The sequence below is a fragment of the Micromys minutus genome, assembly GCF_963924665.1.
Source record: "Micromys minutus genome assembly, chromosome: 30".
NCBI lineage: Eukaryota > Metazoa > Chordata > Mammalia > Rodentia > Muridae > Micromys > Micromys minutus.
The window spans coordinates 8034866-8058397 of NC_137965.1; the positions used below are offsets into that span (position 1 = coordinate 8034866).

Here is a 23532-nt window from a genome sequence, read left to right on the forward strand (position 1 = left end):
ACATGTGTTGTGTATGTGTTTATATGTTGACAGATGTGAATGTTATAAGTCATATAATATATATGTTATAATATTTATATATATATTATAAATTTACAGGTTATAGTTCACAGAGAAACTTTCTGTATTTACTAACTCAGAAAAGGTTTCTCAAAACAAGGGTCATAAGTAACAGCTATCATTACAAAAAGATGTCTGTGCTACTACGTTATGACTTTTTCAATTTCCTGTGTATCTTTCCCATTTTTCTCTTTCATTCTCTATTTTAAAGGAGGAGTGAGAGAGAAACACTTGACTGTAGAGTTCTCAGGGCCTAGCACAGACAGAGCTTCAGTAGTGCGAGGTGGAGGAAATGCATTTTCACAGTTTAGAGGGAGAACTGGGGAACTCAGGTGTCCATGCTCAGGACTCACAGGATGCTGAGCACTCACAGGATGCTGAGGACTCACAGGATACTGAGCACTCACAGGATGCTGAGGACTCACAGGATGCTTAGCGTTCTGTATAATCTTAGCTGTGCACACCTGACGGCACTCTAAAGAATTAGTTAACCTCTTGACAGTTATCTATTGCAATAACAAAGAGAAAAGACAATTTGTATTATATGTGTGCAGGAAGTAGGTTTTATCTAACTTTGCTCTAATTTCAAATATCTGGTCTAATGGGCCAAATCTTCTTTCTCTGCCCAGGAATATAATTATTTATGACTTAAAACAATACGGCTAGACCTCCCTTTAGCATTTGTCTTCTTTAATCTTTGCCTTGTCTCCCTGTTGGGTGACTTAATCCATTTTATTCTTTTTAATAGATTCATGGGAATTATATTTTTGACATTAAAAACTAAGTAGAAGAGTGGGGTGAGAGAAATAATAGAGAAAATTAGCACTGCCCCCCAAATGACCTTTGCAAACCACTCTGATGCTTACCTGTTGTTACTCACTGATGCATGATACTAAAATATATAAAAAGATTATAGCATTTTGTACATACTTCCTTGAAATGGATTTTAATGGTAACGGTCTATGGTCTGTTATAATTTGCTAGGTTAATTTTATGAATATTGGGCACTTGGGAATATTGTCTTTGTTAAAATCATCTTTTAGTATCTTCTGGCTCATCTCTTACGATTCTGCTGGTAGCAGATTTTAGAACCCATTGAGTTGTTGCAGAGGCTGTACGGGTCTGTTCCAAACTCAGCACAGATCAGTAGAAAGTCTGCGGGTCAGGATGTGAGAATGCTGCTTTCCTTATCGGTGGCAGATGCTGGATGTTACCTTTCTTCATTTATTTTTAGGAAAATTGCTATTCTTATTTCATTTTCCCCAAAGTGACGTTTTTCTGTATAGATGCAAAAAAGTGGCATTTGGAAATATAATCTCTTTGAGGTTTCAGTATCAAAAAACTCAAGGGGAATTCTTGGTTGGCATGCATGGAAGCCATTGTCTAGGGTCTCCTTGCATTGGGTAAGGACTGCCCATTGTTCCTTTCATGGCTGTGGCAGGGATGGTTTAGATCATGGCTGTATAGGGTGTTCACCTTGGCATATACCCTACTGTGCTCCAAGCAGCCACAGTCAACAGAATGCACTTCACATCCCTGGCTCCAGGTTGAGAAATGAACAGTTCAAATAAGTTCAGATTGCCAAAAGCCACTTCTCTGTGATGAATGATGACATTAAAGCCATTTCAGATAAATGATTTTGGAAAAGCAAATCAATACTGTACCCTCAGAAACCTCTTTTTCTTCCCTAGATGCTGATTGGCCAGGACCCTTCATTCTACCAAGGCTTGAACCCTGCAGGAACTGTTGAAGCTGCTGGGACGTTCTCTGACTTGGAAAGCTTGGAAAACGACATAGAAGACATGTTGAAAGTCGTGGAAAAGCACTTGGACCCCAGTAATGATGAAAAGGTGGGTGGTGCAAACCCTACCCTCATTTTTTTTTTCTTCTGTGGATTTACTTGCCTGACCCACCACACGGAACTCAAGAAATCCAGATGTGACTTATGAGAGTCATTGTCAACGCTGCCAGGTGACTCCTGCAATGCTTGAAGTTCACATACAACACTCATCTAATCCTCGAATTTGGAAGGCAGATGCAGGAGGAGTGGAAGTTCATGATCTTCTTTAGATATATAGCACGTATGAGGCTACCCTGGGCTACAAGAAAACATGTCTCTCAAACACACACAGACACACACACAGACACACACACATGCACACACACACACAAGAAGAAGAAGAAGGAGAAGGAGAAAAAGGAGAAGGAGGAGAAGGAGAAGAGGAAGAAGAAGGAGAATGAGAAGAAGAAGAAGGAGAAGAGGAAGAAGAGGAAGGAGGAGGAGAAGAAGCAGCAGCATCTCCATCATCATCGTCATATTCACCACCATCATCATCATGATCTTTAACCCCTATTTTCTGACCGGCTGTAATCATTAGCTAAGGTTTGATAAACTAGCTTTGGGATATTTTATTTTCAAACATGAAGTATTTGAGGAAAATCCTGAGCGGTTTCGTCATTCAGTCCGAAGTGGCTTGACCCGCGCTGCCCTGTCTGTCTCAGCCTAATTCTTACACCGAACAATGGAGAGTCTTGAGTCTGTGCATCTTTTGTTTTTAGTAATTCCTCTTACTTTAAATGTGTAGATGGATGAGGAGCGAGCCCAGATTGAGGAAGTTCTACAAAGAGGGGAGCATTTGTTACATGAACCTATGGAGGACAGCAAGAAAGAGAAGATCCGTTTGCAGCTGTTGCTTCTGCATACCCGTTACAACAAAGTTAAGGTAGGATGGGGCGGTCTCTGCAGCACAGAGGTCACTGACCCAGGTGTGCCTTCTAGGCTGGGGATGTAATATTTCAAGACACAAGAAATATTCAAGCAAATCAGTTAGGAAAATCATATTATTTCCCCCTCACTCTCTTTTTAAGTTTAATTAATTGATTAATTTGTTTGGAGTTGAAATCGAACCCTATGCATTGCGTATGCTATTGGCTATTTGGGAATTTCCCATCATGCACCTTGATCACACTCACTTCCCAGTCCTCCCATGTCTGTTCCCTGACACTGTGACCTCCTTGATTAAAATAATAATAATAATAAATAAAAAGAAAGAAAAAGACAAGAAAGGAGATATAGATAGATAGATAGATAGACAGACAGACAGACAGACAGACAGAAAGAAAGAAAGAAAGAAAGAAAGAAAGAAAGAAAGAAAGAAAGAAAGAAAGAAAAAGAAAGGAAGGAAGAAAGATAGATGTTGAGGGAAACCTCCCAATCCATTTTTGTGTTATACTCACTTAAGCATGGTCTACTCCCAGTGGCCAGCCCTCATCAGAAGCCATCAATTGTGGAGAGTCACACTTCAGCATCCTTATTACAGCCTTCAAAACTTCTCTTTTATGGCTTCCTTTTTAAGTACTGACTGCTCTTCCAGAGGTCCTGAGTTCAAATCCCAGCAACCACATGGAGGCTCACAACCATCTGTAATGGGATTTGATGCTCTCTTTTGGTGTGTCTGAAGACAGCTCCAGTGTACTTACATATAATGAAAGATTCATGCATGTATACATTGTATGCCAAAAATATTTTCTCCCATAATTCCCTGTCCTTCCCTTTCTCACCCCTTGTTCCTCCCATCATCTCTGTTTGTTTCCCTAAAGGTTTCACATCTAATTTCCTGTCACAGATGTCAGTATGATTTTACATTTTTCTTGTTGTTATTGTCTAGGAACCACAAAGTAAAGAAAACACACAGTATGTTTCTTTCTGAGACTGGCTTAATTTTCATAATGTCTTAAGTTGCATTTTTCTGCTGACCATGTGATTTTTCTCTTTCTTCATGGCTGAATAATTCCAGCATCCATTTTCTTGACACAATCCTCAGTTGTGGGACACCAGGTTTTATTATAATAGAGCTACTGTGCTGTAGTGAACTCTAATGCAATCAGAGTTAGCAACCATAGGGACAGAACCTGCTTTTTTGAAAATGTGAAATATCTTTTAAATGTTCTTTTTCCCATTTGACTGGAGTGCTACTCTTCTGAAATATATATGAATTCTTTGTGTTAGGAATATAACTCAGCAGGTACTGTTCTTGGCATGTACAGTTTGGATTTTTAGCACCCACATAAATGTCTGGTGGATTTGGCAGCTCATCCATAATTCCAGCACCTAGAAGGGAGAGATGGGTGATTCTCCAGAGCAGGCTGGTTAGCCAGAGAGCAGTGGGGGATGTTCTGAAGTTCTCCATGTGCACATATATTCCTTGGATTACATCATCCTTAGGGATGGAAGGAATGGGCGGGTCTGATATTGAGACCTCACCCCTGCCAAGTTGCCCCCGTGCGCGCGCGCACACACACACACACACACATTTAGTTTTAATAAAATATTTATTTAGAAGTGGCTCCCCACTTGAGGTGTTAATTACTTCAACACTCTTCTATATTTGCTAGAACATGTAGAATTTCCTTTCTTAAACATATGAGGGCATACCTAGAAATGCCTTCAGAAGAAGATATAAACATATAGTATTAAGACAATATGATAATTATTAGAGATAATTGTAATGAGTCCCTTTGATAAAGTCAGGAAAGCTTGCCTTACACCTGGCTCTCTAGGAATGCCCAGCTGAAGAGAAGACAAGTTAACCAGATTCTGGAAGGCAGCGAACACAGATTTTTAAATTCAACCGCATGCGACTGCTTCGGTGATTTGTGTTGCAGTAAATATTAATGATAAAAAGACATCGCTTTATCAGCCCCCCATGATATCATTATGTGGGCACAGCTTCTAGTATGGAGCCAGGGGCACAGACTCTGTTGCTCCGTCCACGCTGCCCCCAATCTCACTCCGCCCCCAGTCTCACTCCGCCCCCAATCTCACTCCGCCCCCAGTCTCACTCGCCCCCAGTCTCACTCAGCCCCCACAACTGCCTCCAACCCCGGTAAAATTGCTGACCTGCCCAGCACAAACATGACTCTTTAAAGTCTGATAGCTTTTCATACAGGTTTTTATATTTTATTCTCAATCCACAAACCCTCTACACAACAAGATTACATCAAAATGTCAAAGATACAAACTGCCCTTCCGTATGAGATAAAAGACCTATAAAATCCTTTAAATATTTATAGCTACCTAAGACCAACTAAGTCCACCTGGATCCAGTTCATCCTTCCCGATGTCCATCTTGGTCCTCCTCCTCCCTCTTGCTCTCCCTTCCCCTCACCTCTGACCCTTTCTCTCCACCTCCCTTCCCCTGCCCCATCACCGGCTCTCGCCTTTGTTTTACTAATTAAAACAGGAGGCTTCTGATGAAGTCCTGAGAAGTGACTAGGCAGTCCTTCTTGGGGAAGCTTCAGTTTTGTGCAGTATGGCCTGTCAGTAATTATGGTACCGTTGAAGGATGATGCAGTAATGACCTTCAAACAGCGTGCTTCATGTGGAGCTTATGATTGACAGCGCATTCGCGTTTCCTTAACAACTCAGGGAGGCAGATGAGAGGTTCCCCGCTTGCTTGATGAACCTAGACAACGGGTTTCCCTCTGACCTTATCTGTGATGTGCGGTGGCAGACCACAGATGAACACAGCGGCAGTTCGTTGAGTTTCTGTAGCAATGAACGTTAAAATAAGAAAATCATATTTAATGTTATTTTTATTAGCATTTATTAATCGAATGATAATGGTTTCATTACGATACTTTATGCATGTACATAGTGAATTTTGATCATATCACCTTATTTGTGTTTTTTAAAACTCTGGTTGACATTCTGAAATTCTTCCACAGCCCCCCTCCCCCAAATTTGTTATTACTTTCATGTGGAATGTTCTAAGACACCTGCATTATTATGTTTTTTTAAATAGACAATCCATATCCAGCAGAGAAAAACAATTCCACTTTCTTCTGGAATTACGTCATCAGCCCTCCCTGCAGATTATCTGGTTGAAATAAATAAAATTTTGCTCACTCTGGATGACATTGAATTATCACTGAATATTCCTGAGCTAAACACCACTGTCTACAAAGACTTCTCTTTCCAGGAGGACTCTCTGAAGGTAAAAAAAAAAAATCCAAGTGCTGAACTTCAGTAGCCATGGTTAATAGAAAAAGTACAGAAGTAATGACAATCTTCCTCTTTCTGTTTTGCCTTTTACCTCCCCCTCCCTCTCTCCTTCTGTTTTTCCCTCCCTCTTTCCCTCCTTTCTTCCTTTATTTTAGGTATTTCCTTTTTCCTTCTTTCCCTTCTTTTTTCCCTCCTTGTCCCCTCTTGTTTTAAAAGACAGGGTTTCCTTAGGTATCCCAGGCTAATTGGATGCTTGCACCCCTCCTCCCCTTGCCTGTGGCTAGCTGAGATTACAGGCAAGGCTGCCTTGGAAATTGTTATTGTACTTACTTAGATAATCCAAATCCTTGATTATTCCAAATTAGTGATAAAGTGTGTAAATGGTGAAACTTCACTGTATTCACTTTAAAAAAGAAAGACCTAGCTATGGACTTTTCTGAACGCACATTTATTTGGCAGCAGAGATCTTATTTTAATTTGATATAAACTCTATTGTCACTGGTATCAAACGACGCCAGGTTATCCATATTGATTTAAGATTGGCTAGTTGCCCCGTTGTGGAATTGTATATTGATTGCAAGTTAAAGTTTTGAGTCCTTTGGAAAAATTTTTTCCCATGTATTTGATTGGACTTCTATGTGAAGTCATAGTAAAATCTCTGATAGCTTCGATAATTCATTTTCTCATTCAAGTTACAATTGGTTAGGTATTCAAAACTATAATTCCAGACTTAAGCCTTTTTTTTTTTTTTACATAGAGTGTTATTAAAGCCTCCTCTCCTATGTCCTGCCTTGAAGCCAGTCAGCACATCTAAGAGCATGCTTTCCCTTCACCATTGTGATGCTATTCCTCACACTTTGCTGAATATAGCATTTTTATATAAAAAAGTCCACAAGAAGACTAACAGTTTCAGCTAACCTGGACCCTTGTGGGCTCCCAGAGACTGAACCATCAACCAAAGACCAGGTGCAGGCTGGACCCAGCCCCTCCCCCCCTACACACACTTATGGAGCAGACGTACGGCTTGGTTTGACCTAGTCCTGCAGTGACTTGATGTGCCAGGGTGGGCGGAGACCCAGGTGGGGCTTCTCAGAGTAGAAGCCGATCGGGGTTAGGGGAGAAGCCACGTGAGGGGCACCAGAAGGAGGGGCGTGGGAAATTGGGATGTAAAAGGGAGGAAATAAATAAAGGAAAAAAAATAGAAGTCTCCCTCTTGCACACCCAACAGCACCCAGCCTCACTGTTATTTTAAATGAGCGTAAATCTTTATCTGTGACTCTGTTGTTTTTGTGACTTCACTGGACTCTCTGTTTTCGTACAATGGTGTGTTTGCAGAGAATCAAAGATCAGCTGGACAGACTCGGAGAGCAAATTGCAGTTGTTCATGAGAAACAGCCAGATGTCATCCTCGAAGCTTCGGGCCCTGAAGCCATCCAGATCAGGGACATCCTCTCTCAGCTGAATGCAAAATGGGACAGAGTGAACAGACTGTACAGTGACCGGAGAGGGTATGTGTGAGTTAAGTGAATATTCACTCTCAAGTAACGGACGTACAAGCTCGTGGGTCGATCGATGAAAGAGTCTCTGTGTATGCACATTGGGATCATGGAGACTGTTTTCCACATATTTCTAATTTGACCTGATTAGTAAGTAGAGGTGAGCTTCATTCCTTAAAGAGAAATGTGTCCACAGGCACACAACCATTTAGCACATCACAGCTTAATAATATGGGGACACCTTTAGTTTTTAGCATAAAAATAAGTCTCTTTTTTTAATTAGAAAGGGTTTTATTAATAATGTTCCTTTCTCCGACATGCCGTGATTAATGTGAACTGAGAGCAGGTAATTGGAATTCCTATATAACCACAAGTCCTGTATCCTTCCGCTTATAGAATGTTTCAGGGCCTTTTTGTTATTAGACTTCAAACAGGGGCCTGTGCATAGTAGTAAAGAAAAATGTGTGTGATTTTTTTCCCCAATAACTGTGAATGTAATGAAATGCAAGTAGCCCAAGAAAAATAGTGCCATGCAACAGACAGTTTGCCACAGAGCAATACATTGGAAATATTCAGATTTAAAAGCAAGGAATCATATGGTTACATTTTTTTTCAAGGTTTATAATTCCTGTGACTGTTCAGTCAGTGAAGAAATAGGCCTGAATGATCTTTGTTGCTGTGTGAATTTACTAAATGTTCTCTGTGCAGTTTGTGAACAACCTTATATACATCCCAATATAATTCTTGTGAGAACTGGCACAATAGTTTATCTTTGTACTAGTAACACAAGTGCTGATCAAAGCACCCTAAAAAGAAAGGGTGGTTCAGGCTTATGGTTTCAAGAGATACAGTTTGCATGACAGGCAAGACATGGATGGTCACAGGAGAAGGAGGCTGGCTGGTCACATTCTGTCAGCCATCTGGAACTGTAGAGAGAACAGAAAGTGGGGGGTAAAATAAAACCTCAAAGCCTCTGCCAAGCTATGTGTTCCTCCAGTGAGACTCTGTCTTCTAAAGTTTCTCTGACCATCTCAAACAGTGCCACCAGCTGGCGACCATGTGTTATAACACATGAGCCTATGGGTGACATTTCACGTTGAAATCACAGCACTTGGTTATTAGATAAAGATAAACAAAATGGTGAAACTCTCTCTCTGTGTTATAACGTGAACTTGTCTACTGTACCCTGACCAGAGTTATTTATAAATGAGTCCTTCTTTTTGGACTCTGGCTAGCCTTGACAGGAATATTTCATCAACACTACACTGATAGGTTCCACTGTTCACTCTATTTACTGTCTTCACAATGGAATTTGAAGGTCCTTTGCATCAGTAATGGCTCATCTTTTAAACCAAGAAACTTCTACTTGTTGTTTCAAGGTGTTTTTCCAGGATTATGTATATGTATATGTATGTATATATGTATATGTATGTGTATGTGTATGTGTATATGTATATGATGTATATGTATATATAATTTTGTGAGTATTTACAGCCTTTTGTAAACACTCAAAATGGTCTGTACACTTTGATGTAGAGCCAGTTTAGTTTTATAAAATTGTATCTCATAGTTGTCTCCTTTAAAGTTGTATACAGTTAGCACAACTTACATATCCATTCCTTACATTTGCTGTGTGCAGGGAAATGATCATGTGTGTTCTGAAAGCAATCTTACTTGCTTGAGTTCGGATTTCTGTGAAACGATCCATCATTGTTTTGATCAGAATTTGATTTTGAAATGCACTCCGTCAATCCCTGCACAGGAGCCTTTGTACCGTAGCTTCAGTGCCACGAGTACTGTGCACCAACCTCTACTTTTCAAATAATCCCTAAGCCACCTTTTGTGCATCTGCAGTTAAACACTTACTGGCCCCAATTGCCTCATTGTTCTTAAACAAATGACCAAAGTTTCCCCAAAAACTTTTAATTATCCTTACTGTTAGCAATGATGTCATAATTTAAAACTATTCATTTAGTTGTGATAATTATGCATTAGTGTACCATTGATTTTTAACTAAATGCTGTATTTTTGTTTGTGAATTTCTTCATCCAGTCTGTAAAATTTCCCTTCAATGTTCTAGAAGAGTTATACTTTCCTTGGCCTTTGTTTTAATTTATCTATACGTTATTTTAACTTGAAGCCTTCCGTTGGTAAAACCACAGACTTCTAAGAGAATAGAGTAGTTACTCATGTTTTTATGTTTCACTGTACTTAAATGGTAAGGGTATACATTCGGATAGACCAACGTGCCTATAATTAATCAAAAGTGGCTATGTAAGTCAGAGAAGGCAAAACCCTTTTTAACCTAATGGACTCAATTTAAACTGCTTTAAGTGAGATTTGATCGACTGACTTATTATTATGATTGGTTTGAAAGAGAGGTTGCTTCCTTGAAGCTTGAAGATCCGCTGAGTCTATTTCTCGTGCTCAGGTCCTTTGCCAGGGCTGTGGAGGAATGGAGACAGTTCCACTGTGACCTTGATGACCTCACACAGTGGCTATCGGAAGCTGAAGACCTGCTGGTAGACATCTGTGCTCCAGATAGCAGCCTGGACCTGGAGAAAGCCAGGACACACCAGCGGGTGAGTGCGTCACATCCCAGGGGTACGGGGTGCAGGGGGTGGGGTCTTGTACAGATGTGGTTGCTGAGATGTAGCACAGAAGTTGGAACTAATTCTATGATTTTTTAAATATGTACATATATCATTGTAATTTTTATCACTGTACTTTTTCTTTCCTTGTGTCTAGTTCCCAGTTTTAAAATTCTAAGAAACATTGGTCATCATGTAATTTATTATCTAGATTTTAAAGGAGTTTAAAAAGGAGGAGAAGGTACTTTTAGATTACTACTGTGAGAGATAGTTATTTTTTTGAATATTTTAAAAATATTAATTTAAAAAATTAAGATACATTTCCTTTCCGGGAATTTTATATTCATAGTAACATAAAAAATTGTATTTAGTGCTATGTAAAAGTCAGAAAAGTGTATGTATATTCACCTCTGCTTTGTGACCCTATCACTTAGGCACCCCGGCTTTTTCTTTTTCCCTTGTTTTTTTGGTAATCATTGATTTATTGTCATGAAAGTATACTATTCTTTAAGGACAAAGCAAGCCTTCTGTAGGGCTCAGCCTTGAGACAGCGTAGCACCCATCAGAGTCAGCTGACCAACACAGTGTGCCATTAAAGAGAGCCATTGGGCAAGCGGAAGCTCAGAGTTCCACTGCCCAAAGTATTTCTTGTTTTAGTACATTTTCAAAATGTGTTTTCTACAGACAGTTCATGGGAACTTGAAAACAGCACCTCCCCCCTCACTTGTCAACGTGGTACTGTGGTTGTGGGTTTTGTGTGTGTGTGTGTGTGTGTGTGTGTGTGTGTGTGAAAATTTGAGTTACAGATAAGTATTTAGACTCAACTTTGAAGTAGCCCTTAATCTGCAACTTTAATTTTTGCAGACCGAGTCAGCATCTCAATAAAATGCACATTGAGGATTGGTTTAGTAAACGGTGGGACATAAAAATTACGTTGGCCAAATATTTGTGTGTGTCTTCACATGACCATGGAAATATAATTCACTTCTTTAAAAATACGCTTTAGCCCTCCCCAGAATTTGTTCCTGTAGGCGTTAAGTTGATGCTTAGCAACTTTGGTACACTGAAGGTATTTGGAGAGTTTGGTTGAGTGGTGGATATTCATAATGTATTATCTGTCCTAGGAACTGGAAGAGGGCCTCAGCAGCCACCAGCCCAGCTTGATGGATATAAACCAAAAGGGAGAGGACATGGTACAGAGACTCTGCCCCTCAGATGCAAGCTTCCTGAAGGATAAGCTGGCTGGTTTAAACCAGCGCTGGAACACTCTTGTAGCTGAGGTCAAGAATCTGCAGCCCAGGTGATGACTCAGTTCTGAATGTTTTAAACAGAGGGTGAAGATTTCATGTGCAATACATAGAAGCTGATCTAACACCATGATATAAATGTTAGTGACATTTAACTCTTCCACTGACCATGTTACTCATGACAGTTTTTAGGCTGTGTACTGGCTGTTTTGTGTCAACTTGACACACCTCAGTTGAGGAAATGCCTCCATGAGATCCAGCTGTAAGGCATTTTCTCAACTAGTGATCAAGGGGGGAGGGCCCAGCCCATTGTGGGTGGAGCCATCCCTGACCCAGCTCATTGTGGGTGGAGCCATCCCTGGGCTGGTAGACCTGGGTTCTATAAGAAAGCAGGCTGAGCAAACCAGGGGAAGCAAGCCAGTAAGTGACATCCCTCCATGGCCTCTGCATCAGCTCCTGCTTCCCAACCTGGTTGGGTTCCAGTCCTGACTTCCTTGAACAGTGATATGGAAGTGTAAGCTGAATAAACCCTTTCCTCCCCAACTTGCTACTTGGTCATGTTGTTTTGTGGAGGAATAGAAACCTTGACTAAGACAGGCTGTCCTGGAAATCTTACTTTTCTGTTCAGATTTCCTACATATAAAATCTTCTTTGGGGCTGGGGCGATGGCTCAGTCAACAAAGTGCTTGTCGTGTAACCATGGAGACCATTGCTTAGATTTCCATGCGAAATAGTCTCTGTTGCAAAGATAAGGTTTTTTTTGTTTTTTGTTTTTTGTTTTTTTTTTTTTTTTTTTTTTTTTTTTTTGAGGAGGGATCAGAATTGCACTTCTCTGGGAGAAGAAGCTTCTGTATTTAGTAATTATGTTGGTTTAGGTAAGTGAGGGTTACAAGTGCACATCCAAGTTCTGTGACTTCACTCACCCTGGGTAGCTGGCTAGGTTTCCAGTACCAGGCATGGTTTTCATTTTATTAAATAGGCCTTATATCCAGATGGAGGGCTATTAGTTGCCCAAGTTCTTGTCTCATTGTTGCACCCTTAGGGTTAATGTGTCATGCTGGTCACCCAACAGCTTCTGATTATATAATGCCAGGCAGTTGTTTGGGGGTAAAACGAGACAGTCTTTGAAAAATGTGTGTGGCTCACCTTTTTATTGTGAACATTAAAAAAAATACTCAAGGTCTTATAATATTTTCTCTTGAACTTATTCTCACCCTGCGTTCTTTCTGCTGATGGTCAGTTCATTTGATCAGTTTTATCAATCTTTTCTCACATTCAAATGTCACTAAGAGCTCAATGAAAAGATGAAGTTGAAAGGGAAGAAAGCGTGACCAAGGCAAACATGCACAGGGGATGTTGACGCAGAGGCAGGAAAGATGGGCTGTGGGTTTTGGTACCAGTGAAGAGGGATACAGAAGCTGAGTGTCAAGGTATTGGTAGCAATTTCCCATGAATTCTTTTTAGGGTGAGCCTTTATGGCAGCCAGCTTTCTGCAGCAATAATGCAGAATCAAGACGATTAGCTTATAAAGAAAGAACATTTATTTTGGGCCTCAGTTGTATGGGTGTCAGTCTGTGAGTGTTTAGCCCCACTGCTTGCTCTGGGACATTGCCATTGGGTTACCTGCTAGAGCAGATGGCTTGCTTCATGGCCAGGAAGCAGAAGAGGAAAAAGCACTGTGTCAGATTCTCCTTCAAGCCCCCAGGTCCCATGTGCTGAAGATTCCCATCAGGTTCTGTAAAATTTTCACCACTGCCCAATAGCCTCATGGGTCTCTGGGGGGTTTCAGATGAAACTGGTAACCTTTTTGAGAAAAGATGTAGAGCTGGGAGTTTTTAGTACCACACCCATGGCTGTGTGAGAGATGGGCAGATGAGATAAGAGAGAAAGACCACACTTATGGCTTTGTGAAAGATGGGCTGTTGTCTTAGTTAGGGATTTATTGCTGTGAACAGACACCAAGGCAAGTCTTATAAATAACAACATTTAATTGAGGCTGGCTTACAGGTTCAGAGGTTCAGTCCATTATCATCAAGACAAGAGCATGGCGGCATCCAGGGAGGCCTGGTGCAGGAGCTGAGAGTTCTACATCTTCATCCAAAGAAAGCCAGGAACAGACTAAGCATCTCTAGGCAGCTAGGAGGTGTGTCTCCAAGCCCAGTCCTACAGTGACACACTTCCTCCAACAAGGCCACACCTTTTAATAGTGCCACTCTCTGGGACAAGCATATGCAAACCATCATAGCTGTTGAGGAGATAAGAGAGAAGGCCTATACCCATGGCAGTGAGATGGGCAGATGAGACAAGAGAGAAGGCCCACACTCATGACTTTGTGAAAGGTGGGCTGTTGAGGAGACAAGATAGGAGGTCACGAGCTGAGGTGCTTCTGAACTTATGTACCATGCTCATGAATTTTCATGGATCATGTTATTCTGCAATAATCAGTGAGATTATTGTTACAGTAATACATTAATATTATTTTTTCCATTACTAATATTATCAATCAATAATCAGACCCTTAACATATAATATAGACTGAAATGCTGCATATTTAATAATAAACGCCAATCGCTAATTTACATCAATAATAAAATTATTTATATAATAATACAATAATAATAGGTCAGTTAAAAAAAAAAAACTACAAACATAAACCTCCTACTGGCAGGATATTAACAACAGCTGTAGAAACACCCCTTGACTTTCAAGTGGGTTTCTGTGCAGTGTGGAAGCCATTCTTCCCAACCTACAAATGACCTCGACACACACTGTACTCAGGCCTTTGGAAGTAAAGGGAGTAATGAGTCTTTTTCTCAGCTTCTTGTATTTTCACTAAAACAATATTGGTTTTCAGAGATTCATATTGAACTTAACTTTTGTCTTTTAACCTGTTTGTATTGGGGCCACTTTGGAACCCCAAGAGGTTCAGGGTCATTGAGAATTACCAGGACGTTTAGTTTGATTCCTTATGGAATGCCTGCAGGTAAACATTTGTACGTTTACAGTTTGTGGTTATGTTCTTTACTAAGCAATTTTTATTCAGTGTTTTGGCCAGAAGTTTAGAATTTGTTTCTACGTTTAGCGATAACGGAGTGAACATTATAATTAGCTGGTTTGCAGATGAAAATTAGTTGGTAGTGTTACCTTCCTTAGAGCTTTAGTTTTAGAGAATGAAAGTAGTTGTGATGAGGAAACACGGGCAATTTAATTTTCAATATTTCTGAAACAAAAGAACTACACGAGTGTTTTGGGTGCTTCTAAAGTTGTTAGATTAAATTTTTTACATTTCACTATGATTTTAATCAGTTTCATCAGTACTCCATTTTGTTTTTTTTTTAAATCTCAAAGTGCGTTTTCTTTCTTTTTTTTTTAAAATAAGTTATATTTTAAGCAATTTTCATGAGGTTCAAAACGTTAGGTATTATAACTTTTTACTGTGACTGTTATTATTATATAATATTAACATAATATGATAATAAATATTACATGCCTATTTTCTTGTACGTATTTTATACTTTTTATGGTTAAAACATAAGGGGTAACGAGAGCGTTAATTGCCATCAGGGGTCACACGATGTAATGTATTAAAGTGTCACACACAGTTTTCAATCAGCATCTCGTAGCAGTGGCTTCAAAGTAATGATTCCACTCAGCTGTCAACAGCTTTCAAACTCTTTTTTTATTTTTAAGTCTATAGTCTTACTTGTCATCTGGGTTCTGATCATGCTTCATCTTCTGATGGATGGATGGCATCTCTAGGTGTTTTCTTATACCATTTAAAATCTTAACTGGGGAATTTCACCGTCATAGTCATCTTGTGGTCTCATGTGCACCCATTAGACCTTGGCTGGATTTTTCCTTCAACTCCTTTATGTAATGTGACATTGTCCTAGTCAGGGCTTCTATTCCTGCACCAAACACCATGACCAAGAAGCAAGAAGCAAGCTGGGGAGGAAAGGGTTTATTCAGCTTACACTTCCACATTGCTATTTATCACCAAAGGAAGTCAGGATTGAAACCCAAGCAGGTCAGGAAGCAGGAGCTGATGCAGAGGCCATGGAGGGATGTCACTTACTGGCTTGCTTCCTATGGCTTGCTCAGCCTGCTTTCTTATAGAACCCAGGTCTACTAGCCCAGGGATGGCTCCACCCACAATGGGCTGGGCCCTCCCTCCTTGATCACTAGTTGAGAAAATGTCTTACAGCTGGATCTCATGGAGACATTTCCCCAACTGAGGCTCCTTTCTCTGTGATAACTCCAACTTGTGTCAGGTTGATACAAAACCAGCCAGTACGGACACCCAATGCATATATTAAATTTTTAATGAACTAATCAAGCATGTACATCTGTCTAATGCTTGTAGAAGATTTTAATTCTCAGTACATTCTTCATTCATATTTGCTGTCAGTGGGTAGAATGGATTAATACTGCTACTTTATGAGTAAAAAAAATGAGTTCTCCATGGAGAACTTGGATAGTTATTTATTTTTTCTTATTTTATACAAGGGCATTTTCATTTTTCCTTAAATCATACTGTATTATACAGCAATAGCTAATGTAAATATTTTTGTATTAACTTGCCATTTTATTTTTATAATAAGACCTTTCAGTGTGTCTGAATTTAAGGAAAAAAATTTCTTTAGTCTCCTATATAATCATTAGTAAGGTAGTCTGTATACATGACTGCTAATGTTAGTTTCAAAATACATATTTAATATAATTATTAGAAATTATTTCTATTGGGACTACGGGGTCAGGATTTCCAAAACAAATATATACTGTTTTGCTTACTCAGTAATTTTTTTGTCAGTATTTTCCATTCTGTGTTCTTTTAGGCTAAAAGGAGAAAGTAAGCAGGTCTTGGGGTACAGGCTACGGCTGGATGAGGTCACCTGCTGGTTAACGAAAGTGCAGAAGAGATCAACCCCTGACCCGGAAGGAAACCATCGGGAACTAACAGTAAGGAGTTTGTAGATTTCCAGAGCCTTCTAGTGTAGGACCAGTGCATTTGGGGAATAAGATGGTTTGAGCTGGAGTTGGAGGGAAGCACACGGTTCTGTCCTTTATGACAAGTGTGGTTAATTCGGAAGAGCTGTGGTTTTTGTTTTTCCTCAAACAAACGATTAGTAACTCTGACCTTGGTATTTGATTAAAAGATATAGACTATCTTAAAGTGACTTAGAACACTATACAGCCACGAAATATAATGTTTTCTAGACTTGGAAGGTAATTGCTGATTATTATTTATCATGGTGACTTTTACAAGAAAATTCTGGGTGTTGTGTTATTAACTCATTGCAGCTTGAAGCAGGCTTAGAATTCAGCAGGGTTTTTTTTGTTTTTTTGTTTTTGTTTTTTTTTTTTTTTTTTTTTTGTTGATTTGTAGCCAAGAGGAATTTTTGATAGTTGTACATCTGCATACATGCATTCATGGGTATACACAAACACACAGCCGGTAAAAATACGTAATGATATAATACAGCTGAGTACCAAGTCTCTGTGAATATTCAGCTCCATCAGCATGTGTGGTCTGTATGGAGAATTGTGGCACTGACAGCAGAACTTTGAACAGAATCTATTTTCCAAAAGAATCAAGGACCTGGCAAGATGGCTCATCAGTTAAAACACTCACTGTGATTGTCTGGTAACCTGATTCAGTCTTCCAACCAGCGTTAAAAGTCTAGATGTGATGATATACCTCTGGAGAGGCAGGAGCATTACTCAGACTCTTGAGGGCCAGCTAGCCTGGGTGTTCAGTACAAGGGAAACCCGCTTAAGTCAGGTGAAAGAAGAGAACTGACTCCCAAAACTTGTCCTCTGACCTCCACCTCTCCCTCTCCCTCCACCTCTCCCTCTCCCTCTCCCTTTCCCTCTCCCTCTCCCTCTCCCTCTCCCTCCCCCCCCCTCTCTCTCTCTCTCACACACACACACACACACACACACACACACACACACACACGTGTGTGTGTGCATACACATACATACACACATTTAAAATAACATAAAATTGTATTTAAATGTGATTTAAAAAAATATATATGCCCACACATATAAAACTATGTTTAAAAGGGCATTTAACTTCTTTGAGAATTGGTTATGCCATAGAGACATAAGGTCAAAGTATTTCAAGAAGGGAACTTTTAGTAATGATGGGAAATTGTTCATTAATTTTTTTCCCCTTGAAGTATGAGGATTTTCCTGCTTTATGTAAATTTTCTTCAAATGTCCTGTTTGTAAAGAATTTGGAAGATTGACTGGGGGTAGGACAGAACGTTAAGATGGATAGATATATAGGTGTTCAGGATGAAACTTAACAATGTAAATATAGTATGATACTGGTGAAGGGGGTGTTGGCCCTAAGAGCGATGGCCCAGCAGGTCTGAGCACTAACTGCTCTTGCAGAGGTCCTGAGTTCAGTTCTCAGCACCCAGTCAGGCAGGCAGCTTGCACCTGCCTGTACCTACAGCTTCAAGGAATCTGATGCCCTCGTTTAGACCTTTAACTCAAATGTACATCCCTCCCAACAACATTTACACTTTGTTAAGAATAAAAAAGAATGTGTGCTTGTGCATGTATATTCAGACACATGCACATGAGTGTAAGTTCGTGTCCCATCAGTGAGAATGTGTGAACAATTTTGGTAAGCTGACTTCCCATTTAAGAAGCCTGAGTCCCTAATTTATGAGGCTATTTTCTCAAGAGAATATATTATACATAGTATACTTCATATAACTCTCCCTCAGAACAACCTTCTAACCATGGTTATTTTCTATTTCAGGATTTAGCCCAAGAGATGGAAGTTCAAGCTGAAAATATTCAGTGGCTGAACAGAGCGGAACTGGAAATACTTTCAGACAAAAATCTGAGTTTGCGCGAAAGAGATAAACTTTCAGAGAGTCTGAGGGATGTAAACACAATGTGGACCAAGGTGTGTTTGTGGGAATCCTGTACTGTGTCCCTCATTAACTTTTAGAATTATGCTTGCTTTGGTGTGTGTGTGTGTGTGTGTGTGTGTGTGTGTGTGTTTGTTCAAGAGAGGGGAGGTACAGACAGACAGACAGGCAGACAGACAGACAGAGAGAGAGGTACCATGGGTAAGGGAACAGCTTTTGGGAATTGGTTCTCTTCTCCCATGTGTGTTCCAGAGATTAGAATAAGGTTGTAAGACTTGGTGCAAGCACTCTTACCAGAAGAGCCACCTGGCTGACCCCTACATACTGATTTCTTCATTAAAGAATTGTTCTTTCGCTGCTACTCTAAGTGTGCAGGTACAGGCTTGGCATAGGTGCATTTTTTTTTCAGCACTTTAGTATTATTTATACATATACATACATACATATATTTATCAGTCTATATTTTCTTCCATTATCACATGTATTCTCAAAGAATACTTTTTACTTCACATGGGATTCTTTGTTCTAAGGGATGTGTATATTTTCAAGCATACCATGTTATGATTGTCTATTGGAATTCGGCAATAAAACGCCAGTAATTACGTTCTGAAAGCTTCTGAAAGCTTCTTGATGCTGAACAAGACTTTCCCATGTCTATTTATTTTCAGTGATTTTTTAAAAAATTCCTTTAGAATGTTTCTATTATTAGGATCCAGTGGAATTTAATAACATTTGACAAAAATTAAACTGAGATGGGTGTTTTTTTTCTTACATGATTACTCTGTTTCTCAGTGGAAATGTTTAAAGGTACATGAAATCATAGGATTCTTTTTATTTTTTCTGGGTACCCGCTGGGTCGATGTATAGAGTTCACTTGAGGCGTGGAATTGATGTGTCTCACTCTTGACTGCCCGCCACTTTGCTGTCTTTCAGTTCTGTCAAACTGAAGGTCCTGGCGAATGTGTTGGCATAAAACTATAGCCTTGACATTTGACATTTAGGAGGCTAAGGTACGAGGAGAGTCTACTCAAAGCTAGCCTGGGCTACATAGTGAGCTCCTATCTCAAGAGGAAGAGAGTAAAGAGAAAGGAGAAGGATGAGCTATGAGGAATGAGGTGGTATTATGCTCTACCTAACAATCTGTGTGCGCTTTCTAGTTCCAGCCTCTGTGACTATGGATTATTGTTCAGGTGATCACTTGTCTACATCTCTGGCCTAGACCTTTCTCTGTGTTCAGTGTCTCTACTTAGAAAGCTAATAGATGTCTCAAAACTTACAAAATTGAACTCCCGATTTCAACCTTTCCTTTGGCTTGTAATGTATATCTTATTCCTCAGTTAATGTTTATATATATGTGTGTGTGTGTGTGTGTGTGTGTGTGTGTGTGTGTGTGTGTATGTATGTATGTATGTTTTTGCCTAAATCAGAAATCCTGAATCATTAAAATGGCGTATAAATTATATATGTGAATTATAACTCAATAGACAATTCTTCCCTTTCTTATACACCCAGACACCCACATCCAAGCACAGACACCCAGACAGACACAGACACCCCTCCCACCACTTCTTTGAAGTCACTGTCATTGTGTCACTGGCTTCTGCCATGCGCTCAGATGGTTTGAAGGGCAGGTGGACAGGTACATGTGATAAGGGAGAGGAGCGAAAATGTTTGATGCGTAGATACTGGTTGTCCACGAATGTTTCTGCACAATTGTTTTGGTTCTCTTGACGGTAGAAAAATCAGCATAAATTGGACTACATTTTGCTACTTTGTGTTGCTTGTCCCAAGCCACAGTCATCTGTGGAGGAGCCTTCCTCCCTAGTCTCCTCTGCGGCCCTTTTTCATTGTCACAGCTCAGCCGCCAAAGCTTTGTTAAGATGTGAGACCCGGAAACTCTCCGAACAATGTCCACTAATGATTTTCCATCTTACCGGGAGTAAAAGCCGATTGTCCTTCCTGTGATTTATAAGGGCTCTCGCAGACTGCCTTGCCTCTGTCTCTGACTTTGTTTGATACTTTCTCTTACGGTCTCCACTCTGGACGTATTGGCTCCGGAGTCACTTGCCAAATCCACTTGTATGTATTTATTCAGAGCATACATGTTTATGGAACACAGAGGGCTTTGGTTGGTATGGTAGAGAAAAGGGTATTGTCGTCCTTTGGGGAGCACTGTGCCAGACAACATTAAAGCTTCTATAACTAACATATTAATTATGTGTTAATTAATTAAATTAACAAAGATTTTAGTAATGTCCACTTTGGGTAATTATGACATCGAAGACAAAGCAATGCTTTTTGTTTGGGGACTCTTATGCATGTTAGGGACGGCTACTTCAGGATATTTTATTCACTCAATTCTTTTATATACTTAGTAGGTTTCCACTACAGCTCTGGTTCGTGCAAAGGCACCATTTTAAGAATGAGGAATATAGGAAAAATGATATTTCTTATCACCCAGTGGGTTTGTCATGGCTAAGACAAAGAGACCAACAATTAAAAACTGGAATCGAGGAACATTCAGAGGACACTTAGTAACCAAGGAAGGCCTGCAGGAGAAGATCTTATAGGCTAAATTGAAAATAAAAGATAAGTACTGCTTAGGTGAAGGATAAAGGAACAGGCTCTGTACGGGGGAAATAGAGTAGTACGTGGAGGGCTCTAGAGGACACAGAGTGAATGGAGTGCATCTGTGTTCTCCAGTACATTTTTACGTAAAACAGTCTCCTGAGAGATTCTTTCTCAGGCCTGATCCTGGTACATTGACCTGGTGTGGTGCTCTATGGGATTTGGGCTCCATCTTGAGAAGACTTCACTCCTTTGAGGGAAATGGACAGCTACTGGTTATTTATACACAGGTTTGCGTTAGAAAGAGCCCATAGCTATACTGAGGGAAGGATGGAGTCAGTGTATGAAACAGTCTGGTAGGGTTTTGAGAGAAGCTTACGAAAGGCAGTTTCCGGGAAGATAGGACTCCTGAGTTGAGGTTCTTGGATATGTCTGAATATCTATTTGACAGAAAGCTGAATGAAAGATGTATTATTGGGGGAGTTCTTTAGCCTCTGAAAACTCCATATAGAAAATGAAGAGTCAAAAAAAAGGTCAAAGGTTTATCCTGCTCAGTGATGGCATTTGATGGATGGTAAGGGAAACGTAGGCAGGAAAAGGTCAGACTCCTGGGGTATTTACAGGGTTTGATTTGAGACCGGAATGGGCAGGTCCGGTGGCGCAAATGAGTCACGAGGACCAATTGGCATCCTTGCACTTAATGTCAGGGGAGGTAAGGTCTGCAGGAAGATTGCAATGAGTAGTGAAGCTGGAGAGGCAAGCTAAGGTAGTAACTGAAAGACAATTGGCTGAACTGTCACCTAGAAGAGTGGCTGTCTTTCAAAGATACAGTCATCTTTGTTTTCTCTTTGTGTTTGCCTTGATGCTACAGATATGCAGAGAGACGCCTAGCCTGCTGAAGACACGCACCCAAGACCCCTGCTCCGCCTCACAGACAAGGATTGCTGGTAAGAAAGCACTTGTTCTTTAGGAGTTATTTTGATCAACGCAAACACAGTATGAGCATCCTATTTATCAGAAGAACTTAGGTCAAAGATTGCTGCTCATAATCTGAATTCAGACCGTTGGGATGGTCAGCATGGGGGAAGATGTCCTTGGATGGCCATGGGTCCTGCTAAAGGTGGAAGAGAGGCTAGGAGGAAAATGTTGAGTTAATTTAATGGAGAGATGCACCTTTTCAAGTCTTCGGGTGTAACCCCTGATCATGGCGATTTGACGGCTACACCTCCCAGGAAACCATGCACTAGCAGATGTTATTCCCTTAGTCATGGAGTTATGGAGTGCTATGTGTTTTCTCACGACTCCTGTTTATTTTTCCCATGGCCCTTGGCCAGCGGAGGCTGGGGGCCGGGCACTTTCCCACTGTTGGCCACTGCCCTCCATGCGGCTCCCACCTCTCCTTCAACTCTGCCTCCCACTCACTGCCTCCTGCCTGGGGTCACCTCGTCTATTTCCACCTCTTCTCTTCTTCTTCATTATGTTCTTTTTCTTCAAAAAAAGCAAATGCGTATTTTCTTCTTGATGTGGCAGGCTTGTTTGTGACCCAGTGTGTGTTCTGTATTCCTTATTTTCCCCGGTGCCTTGTCTTGGAAATCCCTGTGTCCTGAATGGTTTTCTTGATTATATCAGAAACACTTGAATTGATATTTTAAATGAATGTATGTATGTATGTAACTGTCTATATATGTACATCTGTATGTCTGACTGTACCTATATATGTATGTATGTATGTATCTATCTGTCTGTCTATCTATCTATCTATCTATCTATCTATCTATCTATCTATCATCTATCTATCTATCTATCTATCTATCTATCTATCTATGTATATATGTATGTATGTATGTATGCATCCATCCATCCATCCATCCATCCATCCATCCATCCATCCATCCATCCATCCATCCATCCATCCATCCATCCATCTATCTATCTATCTATCTATCTATCTATCTATCTATCTATCTATCTATCTGTCTATCTGTGTGTCTCTCTCTTTCTTCAATTCTGTGACCATAAAGAAACAGCTTGCTTCACTAAGTACAGCTGCAGAGGTTTATCTTTTTAAAAACATTGTTATGACAAAGGAGTAGGGAAACTTTACATATATCCTTAGATATCTGAAAGACCAACAGCAAAACGACTTTATGTTAGGTTTGCAGTTTGAAAAACAACATCTGTAGAACAGATGTGAGACCTGAAGCCAGTGACTTTCCTTCTACACAATGTTTTTGCTTTCAAAAAAAAAAAAAGAAAGAAAGAAACAATAACAAAAAACAAAATCAACACAAAATGCAAAAATTTAAATTAGTAATTTTAAATTTTAAGTTAAAAAATTTAAATGTGAAAAATTATGAAGTTATGTGTTTGTGCACGAGTACAGCTGTCCGAAGAGGCCCGATCCACTGAAGCTGGAGTACTGGCTATTGTGAACTATCCCACGTGTATACTGAGAACTGAATTTAGGTCCCCAGGAAGAACAGCATGTGCTTTTAACTGCTGGGCTATCTCTCCTGCCCCTACACATTTTAGTTTAGTTTTTTTTCCTTCTTTTAAAATTGTATTAGAATAAAATGACATATTTTTAAAATAAACAATTCAAGGACGTTTAGTCCATTGACAGTGTTGTGCAAGCTTCACCTCTATGTAGCTCCAAAGTATTTCTATTCTGAA

General features: G+C 40.0%; 1 protein-coding gene across 5 annotated transcripts in view; it reads left to right on the forward strand.

The window, feature by feature from the left end:
* The window catches only part of UTRN (utrophin), a gene marked incomplete at its 3' end in the record, with an annotated part of 456405 nt that overhangs the window by 183794 nt on the left and 249079 nt on the right, over positions 1–23532 (forward strand). For all 5 annotated transcript variants that reach the window (XM_080941517.1, XM_080941518.1, XM_080941516.1 and 2 more), the window contains 9 exons: positions 1752–1910; positions 2646–2783; positions 5865–6056; positions 7400–7572; positions 9992–10142; positions 11276–11451; positions 16234–16357; positions 18177–18326; positions 21731–21806. In XM_080941517.1, coding sequence (XP_080797643.1) covers positions 1752–1910; positions 2646–2783; positions 5865–6056; positions 7400–7572; positions 9992–10142; positions 11276–11451; positions 16234–16357; positions 18177–18326; positions 21731–21806 — 1339 coding nt within the window. The remainder of the gene's footprint in view (positions 1–1751; positions 1911–2645; positions 2784–5864; positions 6057–7399; positions 7573–9991; positions 10143–11275; positions 11452–16233; positions 16358–18176; positions 18327–21730; positions 21807–23532) is intronic.